The following is an 11,659-nucleotide window of genomic DNA, read 5'->3' on the forward strand; positions in this document are numbered from 1 at the left end:
ACGGGGTTTCACCATGTTGGCCAGGATAGTCTCCATCTCTTGACCTCATGATCTTCTCACCTCAGCCTCCTAAAAAGTTGGGATTACAGGGATGAGCCACCGCATCCAGCCTTTCTTACATATATTTTAATTGGTCCACCATTCATATCCATTAATCACCTTTAATAAACCACTCAGTTTACCTTTGAAATTTTGGGGTGGTCAAGTATGGTGGCATGCACCTGCAGTCCTAGCTACCCAGGAGGCTGAATTGGGAGGACTGCTTGAACCCAGGAGTTTGAGAACAGTCTGGGCAACAAAGCAAGATCTCATCTCAAAACCAAAAAAATTGGTGGGGCAAGTTAAGGCATTATCATGCATTTTAAAATATTATTTCATGAGATAAAAAAAGGTATATCTATATTCAAAAATATTTGAATATTTTTGAATACAGAATAAATACAAGCATAAAAATCATATGCCAGTATCATTTCATATCAATTGATAGAACTGTTTCTACTACCTTTAAAGCACATGAATATGCCTTTTCTCCAACATTAATGAACTTAGGATCATCATCATCCAAGTCTTCCCAAATCCTCACATCACCATCACTTCCACAAGTCACAATAAAGCTGTGAAGAAAAGAGACAAATTAAAGTCATTGGGCATAGTGTCTCACGCCTCTAATGCTAACACTTTGGGAATCCAAGGTGGGAGGATCACTTGAGGCCAGGAGTTTGAGATTAGCCTGGGTAACACAGAGAGACCTAGTCTCTGCAAAATTTTTTTTAAATTAGCCAGGCATGGTTTGTGTACCTGTAGTACCAGCTACTTTGGAATCTATATAAAGAGCTGTGGCTGTTTAAAAGAAAAAGGTTAATGCTCAGCTGGGAAAATCAAAAAGCTTCATAAGAAAGGTAGTATTTACACTGGGAAGACAAAAAACAAGTAAGACTAGATATGCTGAGACTAGTGACGAGGGCAGTTCCAGAAGAAACCACATGAACCAAACTATGAAGTTAATACAGTACGAGGGAGTTTACCTGGAGTAGACAATTTAGGAAAGGAAAAGGAAAATGAAGTCTAGGTCACCTGTTTAGAATAACCTTAATGCCAGAGTAAGGTGGCTGGGCTCCTTTCTTATAGAAAGGAGGGAGGATCATTTGAGCCTAGGAGGTCAAGGCTGCAGTGAACCATGATGGCACCACTGCACTCCAACCTGGGCAACAGAGTGAGACTCTATCTCAAGGGAAAAAAAAGTCACCTAGTTTCAGACATAAGCTACCTCTATATTTATCACTTTTTAATGAAGTGAAGACATTAGTATTTTTTCTCATTTTATAAACATAAACCCTAAAAACAAACTGCTAATTTCCTTCTATAAAATAAAAGATGAGTTTAATATTCTAGTTCTTCTTTGGCATAAAATTATAAAATTTTAAGGCAGGGTCTCACTCCGTTGCCCAGTCAGTAGCACAATTACAGCTCTATACACCCTCCGCCTCCCAGGGTCAAGTGATCAACCCACCTCAGCTTCCCAAGTAGCTAGGACTACAGGCACGTGCCACCTCGCTTGGCTAATTTTTTTATTTTTTGCAGAGACAGGGTATCCCTACATTTCCCAGGCTGGTCTTGAGCTCCTGGGGTCAAGGGATTTGCCTGCCTTCACCTCCCAAAGTTAAGGGATTACAGACATGAGCCACCATGCTTGGTCAGCATAAAATTATTTATTTCTAAGAACATGAAAAAGATGAGTGGACAAGTGGTATGGCTCACGCCTGTAATCCCAGCATTTTGGGAGGCCGAGGCGGGTGGATCACCTGAGGTCAGGAGTTCCGAGACCAGCCTGACCAATGGAGAAACCCCGTCTCTACTAAAAATATAAAAAATAGCTGGGCATGGTGGCGCATGCTTGTAATCCCAGCTACTCAGGAGGCTGAGGCAGGATCACTTGAACCCGGGGCAGAGGTTGTGGTGAGCCGAGATCTGCCACTGCACTCCAACCTGGGCAACAAGAGTGAAACTCCATCTCAAAAAAAAAAAAAGATGAGTATATAATCATATATAATCTCTGCAATAGCAGGGACTGTATCTTCCTTGCCTACCATTGTATTCCCAGCACCAAACAGTCTGACAGAAACCTTAACAAATGTATACTGAATTAATAAATGAATAGATGTGCAAGCTCAATTATCCAAATGTGTTTCAAATAGCCATCTGTGTCTATCCTAACTTGTTTTAAACTTCTCATCTTTCAAGTGCTTTTACTCATTTAGAATGTGCCCTATCTGCACACATACAAAAAACAAGTAAAAACATAAAATGTAATGTATATAATAAAATAGAAAAACATATATTAAATAGCAAAAAAAGAATCTATATAAAGAGCTGTGGCTGTTTAAAAGAAAAAGGTTAATGCTCAGCTGGGAAAATCAAAAAGCTTCATAAGAAAGGTAGTATTTACACTGGGAAGACAAAAAACAAGTAAGACTAGATATGCTGAGACTAGTGACGAGGGCAGTTCCAGAAGAAACCACATGAACCAAACTATGAAGTTAATACAGTACGAGGGAGTTTACCTGGAGTAGACAATTTAGGAAAGGAAAAGGAAAATGAAGTCTAGGTCACCTGTTTAGAATAACCTTAATGCCAGAGTAAGGTGGCTGGGCTCCTTTCTATAGGGAGTAGATAGGAGGACTACAAGTCTCAGTTTGCCCAGGATACTCTTGGTTTATGTGTCCAATTGGCCCAGCATTTGTCCAAGATTTTTCACTTAAAAACGTATTAGTATTAGTTGCATCAAAATTGGGTAGGGTGGAGCCTGACCAACATGGCAAAACCCCAACTCTACTAAAAACACAAACATTAGTCAGTCATGGTGGTGTGCACACCAGTAATCCCAGCTACTCCGGGGGCTGAGGCATGAGAACCGTTTGAACCCAGGAGGCAGAGCATGTAGTGAGCCGAGATCACAGCACTGAAGCCCGGGCAACAGAGCAAGAAGCTGTCTCAAGAAAAAAAAAGGCTAGGGTGGGTTTGGCAGTCCTCTTCTTTGTACTTCCAGCTTCTGCCATGGTGTCATTTAATAACGTAACACACATGGAATGTGTCTCACTTAACACATGGTGTCATTCAGTAATGACACCATTACTAAACACACACATTTAACACACTCACATTTAAATTGGAAAAACGACCAGTGATAACCCATCTCCCCTTTTCCTATCCTTTCCTGATGCAATGTAACTAACAAATCCTTTCAGGGACAACATGTGAGGCATTCACCAATAAAAAACAAAATGAATTCAGACATAAGCCCCTAGGGATAGCTACTTCTTTCAGTCCCAATGGTGATGAGAGAAGTATTTCACGTTTTTGTTCCTATGCACTTTTTTTTTCTTTTGAAATGGAATATCGCTGTGTCCCCCAGGCTGGAGTGCAGTAGTGCTATCTTGGCTCACTGCAACCTCCGCCTTCTGGGTTGAAGTGATTCTCTGCCTCAGCCTCCCAAGTAGCTGGGATTGTAGGCATGCACCACCACACCCAACTAATTTTTGTGTTTTTAGTAGAGATGGGTTTTCACCATGTTGGCCATGCTGGTCTCAAACTCCTAACCTCAGGTGATCCACCCACCTTTAGCCTCCCAAAGTGCTGGGATTACCACCACACCCAGCCCTGATGGACTTCTTGGTGTATCAGCAGGTGCACTGGAGGAGATGTACAAAGTTGGAGGTGCCACTTGGTGGAAACAGTGGAAAATTACAGTGGAATTAATGAGAAATAAGCAGTCCTCTGAAGAGCTTTTAGAGTAGTCTGAACATTTTTCTAAATGGTTTTGTCCTTTATTGTAACTAACTACCCATTCATTTTATTGATTGCTATGCTTTTGAAATTTTGGGAAAAAAATAAAAACCAACACAACCCTTCCAGTAGCAATGAGCTAAAAAAGTATATCAAGTACATATTTAATAAAAGATTAAATACTAAATTTCTGCTTCTCAGGAAAGTTGATAATGAAAATATAACTTGAATAAAATGTTAGTTGACATTTACCATGGGGCTATAGTGATAATACCAACCACAGAAAAATCAGATGAGAAAAAGGTCCTGAAGAAGCATCAGCATCTATTCAAAGTTAGTAGTTATCTTGAGAAGGCTGCCTGAAAACTTTGACTGTACTCCTGCAGAAGGTGGGTTTATATCTTGTCAAGCATGATTCTTCTTACGAATTCAGTGCTCTCCAAAACAACTTTCTGAGGTGATGAATATGGTCTGTATCTGGTACTGAGCAATTGAAATGTGGCTAATGTGACAAGAGGAACTGAATTTTTAATGAAGTTAACCTTAATTGATTTAAATCTACATAGCGGCACGTGGCTAGTAGCTACTGTGTTGAACAGTGCAGCGTTTAAAAAAAAGTCAATTGTTCTAAAGTAATTTTGTTCATTTTTCATTCCAAGTTTTCTGGTGCAAGCCTAAAAAGTAAAGTGACTATTAATGGGTTGTCTCCATTATCAAAACAACTTTCAGATGAGATCAGGTGCATTCAGGGTGGTATGGTCATAGACAGCAAAAGAACTTTCAAACAGTTAAATGATATAAGTATTATATTAATGTCATCAGGAGCTTTAAATAGAAAATTGGCCAGATTAATTCCAATAATAGTTTACTCAGTTTATAGAAACAAAGTAAATCTTTTGGGAGTTTTTATTCTGTTTAAAGTGAAACATCTGACATCACTGGGGAGTCTATCTGAATTTATGTAAAAAGTCTAACACTAATGATAAAATTCTTAATTTTTACAGTAATACAAATACAACTTTTGGCAGGAAATAGTAAAGTTAAGCAGTCCTGTGAAAGAAGAGCTTTTAGAGTAGTCTAAACATTCTTCTAAATGATTTTATCCTTTATTGGATCAAATAACTACTTATTAAATTTATCGTTTTCTATAGTGCTGTAGAAAACAAAATCAACATTCCTTTTTTTTCCCTTTTGAAACACCCACCTCGTTCTCCCCAAGTGCTGGAATTACAGACATAAGCCACTGCACCTGGCCAGAAAAATAAATGTTCTTACTATATTAAGAAATATATGAAACACAAAAGTACTTGGATTTGGAATTACAATTCATGATTCTGTCCAAATGAGCTGCAAGATAACATATCAACAAAAAAGAAGCTATACTTGCCAAATTTTCAGATTTCATTTATATCTAGAATTGCTGAATAACAAAATTTTTGAAAAGAAACATGTTTTGTTTTTGTTTTTGTTGCCGAGGCTGGAGTGCAGTGGCCCTACCACAGCTCACTGCAGCCTTGACCTCCTGGGGCTCAAGGAATCTTCCCACCTCAGCAGTGCACAAACCAATGTTAAATACACAAAAAATACTAGCACTGCAGGACATACTTTTTCCCTCTGCTTAGAATGATTAGGCTTTTAAAATCTTTGAGCCTTTGAAGAGTGACTCTGTAAAATAACCTAAGTGTCCTACTGTAATAATACTATTATTATTAGAAACAAGTCCTGTAAATTTTAGTTGCATTTAGTTGAAAACAGATATCTTTAATCAAAGCATTCAACTCAAGCTTTTGAAGCTTTTCATGAAATGCAATTCCTGAAAACAAAACTTATGCACAGGAAGACACTGAAATTTATCCCTACAAAAGCAAGTAAGAATTGAACAAATTGTACATAAAAAGCTGAAATGATGAATGATTTAATTTTAAATTTCTATAACTGTACTTTGGAATATCTTGACTTGTGGAAGAATCTTTCGATAGAACTCCTATTTTTAGTTGTATAAATTTATGTTCTGTGCCAGAATGAAGTAAGAGTAGGCTTAAAATCTGTGAAACATCCAAAAGAATCACAGACAACTTGATGAATTTTGTCCTTAAACAGTGAAGACCGTATTAGTGAAGAAGGATACCCTGAACGGAGATAAAAAGATAGAAACTATAAAAATACTGAGGCTGAAATATCTACCCATTTCAATTAAAACAAATTCTTAAAAATTATGACTCTCCCAACTAGTAGAATTTGCTCTGAGCCTGCCAGGTACCTTAGAACCTAACATTTTTCTCATTAAAAAATGTTATGGCCTAAAGAAAAGAATTAATTGAAGATCTTACTTCAAATTTATTCAGCATAAAATATAACTCTGAAGAAGATTCCAGCTAATTTTATGAGAAAAACTAAAACACTATATTAAAAATATATTTTTCAGAAAAATATCAGCAATACCATGGGACAGACAGGCTAAAAAATTGATTAAAGTACACAAATACATACCAGGAATGATTATCCTATATATGTTAATGTTTAGATCATATGTTTAATGTATGGATATAATCAGTGTAATAAAATATTATTTAAATTTTGTTTTAAAGTATTATTTAAAATATTTTTATTTTTTTCTTTAGTAAACTGGGTAATTGTTAATTTATATATCCCTAGAAAATTGTACTTTTGTTCCAAATTTTCAAAATTACTGGCATAAGGGTGTTACTGTATTCACATGTCTTGAAGCCTTTATTAGACCTTTTTTTATCTCTAATATCGTTTTATTTGTGCCTTCTCTTTTTTGATTATTCATGACTCGATAAAACTTGCTTCTACCCCCAAGAAACCAGATTTTAGTTACAATATGTATGGGATTTGCTTTAAAATAATAAAGAGTAAGGCCAGGTGCTATGGCTCATGCCTATAATCCTAGCACTTGGGAGGCCAAGGCTGGAGGATCAATTGAGGTCAGGAGCTCAAGACCAGCCTGGCCAACATAGTTAAACCTCCTCTCTACTAAAAATACAAAAATTAGCTGGCTCTCATGGAAGGCATCTGTGATCCCAGCTACTTGGGAGGCTAAGGCAGGAGAATTGCTTGAACCCAGGAGGCGGAGGTCGCAGTGAGCCAAAATGGCGCCATTGCACTCCAGCCTGGGTGACAGAGCTAGATTCTGTTAAAAAAAATCCACTATCAGTATCTGGGCATGAAGACTAATTATATCAAGACTTCACCCACTTTATGACATAACCTCAATAAGTCAATGATTACAAAGGCATTTACTACCTGGACTCTATCCTCAGAGAGCAACATTCCTTCCCTAATCTAACCACCTCTCCTTAACCATTCTATTGAGTGTCATGAGATTCATGGTGAGGCACCAGCAAAATCTCTATATACTCAGCTTTCTTTCTGGTCATTCCTCCAGGGTCACTGCTTCCTCTTCAACCCTCTTAAGTAGCAACTGATTTCTTTCTATACCCCTCTGGTACTGGAGACAAAATCAAAACCATCTAGTGTCAATGTCACTAATTCAAATTCCTCCGCTTCCATTATATCTTGAATCCACTTCAAAGTGTTCATTCTTACCACTCCATAAAACTTGCCAATGACCTCCACATTGCTAAATCTAATGGCGAATTCTCAGTCTTCAACCTGGCCCACCAGGAGCATTTGACAGAGTTTATTACTTCCTCTTCCTCAAAACACTTCATTTGGCCTCTAAACATCCTTCTTGTCTCTCAGTTCTCTACTTTTCTAGCTACTCTTTCTTAGTCTCCTTAGCTGGATCCTCTTTAACTTGATCTCTAAATATTTTGGAGTACCCTTGAACCTCTTTTCTTATCTACATTCACTCTTTCCCTAGGTGATTTCATCCAAGTTCACAGCATTAAATACTATGTATACACGGACAATTCCCACATTTAGATTCTTAACCAGGAACTCAATCCTGAACTCTGGGAGGTTTCAGTTAAAGATGTAAAGGTGACCCTTGAACAACATGGGCATTATTCGTTCCGACCCCTGAACAGTCAAAACTCTGCATATAAATTTTGATTTTCCCAAAACTTTACTAATAGCCTACTGTTGATTAGAAGCTTTACTGAAAACATAGTCAATTAACACATATTTTTTATATATATCATATGCTGTATGATATAGAGTACAGGAGAGAAAAGAAAATATTATCAGGAAAATCATAAATAGAGAAAATATATTTACTATTAAGTGGAAGTGGATCATCATAAAGGTCTTTATCCTTGACATCTTCACATTGAGAAGGCTGAGGGGGAGCAGGAAGAGGACTTGGTCTTGCTGTCTCAGAGGTGGAGGATGGGGAGGAAGTAGAGGAGGCAGAAGAGGCAGACAGCGACTTTATAAAAACACATCATAATTTCTGTCTGACTCTTTTGTTTTTTCATTTCTTTAAAAATGTTTTTATACAGTACCAATTCTTCTTCCACCATTTCCTTTAGTTTCAGTGCCCATATCACAGAAGGGTCTATGTTGTAAACTAAGACAAAAGCAGTCTTGAATAACAGGAACGCTTTTGCCAGATTGACTAAAGTCAATTTGTTTTCTGGCACTGCTTCTTCTACAGCTTCTTCCTTATCACCTGGCACTAGTTTGGAAGCACTCATTTCTATCAAATTGTCTTCTGCTAACTCTTGAGTTTAGTGTTTATTAGCTTTTTTTTTCTTTTTTTTTTTTTTGAGACAGAGTTTTGCTCTGTTGACCAGCCTGGAATGTGCAGTGGCATGAGCTCGGCTCACTGCAACCACCACCTCCCAGGAGAAGGTGGCATGTAGGATTACAGGCATGCACCACCGTACCAAGCTAATTTTTTACATTTTTGGTAGAGATGGGGTTTCACCATGTTGGCCTGGCTGGTCTCGAACTCCCGACCTCAAGTGATCCGCCTGCCTTGGCCTCCCAAAGTGCTGGGATTACAGGTGTGAGCCAGTGTGCCCGGCCGTGTCGGTTAGCTTTTGAATGTCTCTAAGGTCCATATCTTGACATACTTCACTCCCTATCTTTTTTGCCATATCCACAATCTCCTTTAGGATTTCGATGACTGGCTCTGCTGTCAATCTTAAGTCATGGACAAAGTCTGGACGTGGTTTCCTCCAGCAGGAGTTTATTGCTTCGGGCTTGATGGCCTCAGAGCTTTTTCTGCGATGATGGCATCTTCAATGGTGTAATTCTTCCAGACTTTCATGATGTTCTCTTTATTGGGGTTCTCTTCCATAGCAGTAACGATCCTTCCCATAGATTAGCTTGTGAAATGAGCCTGTAAATGTCTGTATGAACTCCTAATCTAGAGGCAAAATCAGAGACACTGTGTTTGGGGGCAAGTATATCACTTTGACACCTTCAGTACTGAACTTATGGGGTTCTGGGTAGCCAGAAACATTGCTCAACATCAAAAGAATTTTAAAGGCGGTCCCTTACTACAAGATACTTTCTGACTTCAGCCACAAAGCATCAGTGAAATCAATCCAGAGAAAAAGGTTCTCATTGTCTAGGTCTTCTTGTTATACAACTAAGAGACTGGTAGCTGGTGTTTATCTTTTCCCTTCAAGGTTTGGGGGTTAGCAGCTTTATAAATAAGGGCAGTTCTGATCATAAACCTGACTGTATTTGCACAAAACATTACAGTTAGCCTTCCTGCCTTAAGTCTTCGTGCTCACTTCCCTTCCTCACTAATAAATGTCCTTTGTGGCATTTTTCCCCCAAAATGGGGCACTTTTGTCTGCATTAAAAACCTGTTCACCAGCCTGGCCAACATGGTGAAACCTCGTCTCTACTAAAAATACAAAAATTAGCTGGGTGTGGTGGTGCACGCCTGTAATCCCAGCTACTCAGGAGGCTAAGGTAAGAGAATCACTTGAACCCACGAGGTGGAGGTTGTAGTGAGCCAAGATTGCGCCACTGCATTCCAGCCTGGGAGACAGAGCCAGACTCCATCTCAAAAAAACAAAACAAAACAAACAAAAAACCTGTTCAGGCAGATGTCCTTTCTCCTCAATTATTTTCCTAATGGTGTTTGGAAATCTGTCTGCTATATCTTGGTCAGCAGAAGTTGATTCTACTGTTAATATTGATTTTTTTTCTTTTCTCTTTCTTTTTTTTTTTTGAAATAGAGTTTCGCTCTTGTTACCCAGGCTGGAGTTCAATGGCGCAATCTCAGCTCAATGCAACCTCCACCTCCCAGATTCAAGTAATTCTCCTGCCTCAGCCTCCTGAGTAGCTGGGATTATAGGTGCCTGCCACTGTGCCCGGCTAATTTTTTGTATTTTTAGTAGAGACGGGGTTTTATCATGTTGGCCATGCTGGTCTCGAACTCCTGACCTCAGGTAATCCACCCACCTTGGCCTCCCAAAGTGCTGTGATTACAGGCGTGAGCCACCATGCCTAGCCATCTTGACATTTTCTAAGCCAAATCTCTTTCAGATATTATCAAACCATCCTCTGCTGGTATTAAACTTTCCAGGCTTAGATCCTTCACCTTCCTTTTACTTTTGAGTTGTCATATATAATGACTTCACTTTTTCTGGAACCACATTAGAGTCTATGGCTATGCCTTTCTATTGCAATCCTATACCCACATAAAAGCTGCATTTTCAATACAAGAGTTATTTCACAAAAGGTGGAAGGTTTTCATGCCTGCTGGCATAGCTGAAGTAAGTGTCTCAAATTTCCTTTTCACAGTGGTCCTTACACTGGATTCATTTATCCTGAAATAGTGAGCAACTGCAGTTGCAGACCTCAATCTACGGGACATATCAAGCAATTCAATTTTCTCTCTTAATGTCATGACTTTTCTCTGCTTCTTGGGAGTATGTCCAGCATCACTAGTGACACTTCATATGATTCTCATGATGTTACTCAAGGTTTACGGTATCGTACTAAACATGATGAAAAGACAACAGAGATGTCTTTTTACTGGGATAGGCACTTTACTGGAGAGACAAACTGCTCATAAGCATCATACAGTGTTTTTAGCAGATACGACATCATACAATGTTTCTAGCAGATACAACATCTATATCAGCATCATACAGTGTTTTAAGTAGATACACTTAAGCTTACTAAAACAGCAACAGGAGGTGACTATGAAATTATTAGTAATACAGTGCATACTGCAGTTAATTTTATGCAGTTATGATTTGACACTGCATCTTTATGTTTGTTTATATCTCTTGACTGCAGATGGTCTGGAAATGTTTGTGTAAGTTTTAATACATTTTAACTTTCTATAATACATTTGTGTATATTTTATCGTAAGAAATGATAAAATAGGGCCGGGTGCGGTGGCTCATGCCTGTAATCCCAGCACTTTGGGAGGCAGAGGAGGGTGGATCACGAGGTCAAGAGATCAAGACCATCCTGGTCAACATGGTGAGACCCCGTCTCTACTAAAAATACAAAAAATTAGCTGGGCATGGTGGCACGGGCCTGTAATCCCAGCTACTCAGGAGGCTGAGGCAGGAGAATTGCCTGAACCCAGGAGGTGGAGGTTGCGGTGAGCCGAGATTGCGCCATTGCACTCCAGCCTGGGTAACAAGATCGAAACTCGGTCTCAAAAAAAAAATGATAAAATGCACTAATATCTACAAATACTTTATACACTCATGACATATTTTTTTCTTAATTTTTCCACATTTATAGGCTACGTGGTTCGTCTGCTAGTTTTTTCAAATTACTAGAAATTGCAAAAAAATTTTCTAATATGTATATTGAAAAAAATCCATGAATAAGTGGACATACACAGTTCAAATTCATGTTGTTTAAGGGTCAACTGTATATTTCTATCTCTAGCTCACATTTTTCTCTAGGCTTGAGACCCATTTATCCTACTGTCTACTTTACCCCTCTAGTTGAGTATCTCAGA

The 11,659-nt window shown here is 38.6% G+C and overlaps 1 protein-coding gene across 4 annotated transcripts in view; it reads right to left on the minus strand.

Annotated features, from left to right (window-relative positions):
- WDHD1 (WD repeat and HMG-box DNA binding protein 1) overlaps positions 1-11,659 on the minus strand; it is an 80,071-nt gene that overhangs the window by 66,224 nt on the left and 2,188 nt on the right. For all 4 annotated transcript variants that reach the window (XM_064365884.1, XM_064365885.1, XM_064365882.1 and 1 more), the window contains exon 3: positions 503-614. In XM_064365884.1, the coding sequence (XP_064221954.1) occupies positions 503-614 (112 nt within the window). The remainder of the gene's footprint in view (positions 1-502; positions 615-11,659) is intronic.

The sequence above is a fragment of the Aotus nancymaae genome, unplaced genomic scaffold (assembly GCF_030222135.1).
Source record: "Aotus nancymaae isolate 86718 unplaced genomic scaffold, 86718_ANA_hifiasm-v0.15.2.pri h1tg000062l, whole genome shotgun sequence".
In the NCBI taxonomy this organism is placed as follows: domain Eukaryota; kingdom Metazoa; phylum Chordata; class Mammalia; order Primates; family Aotidae; genus Aotus; species Aotus nancymaae.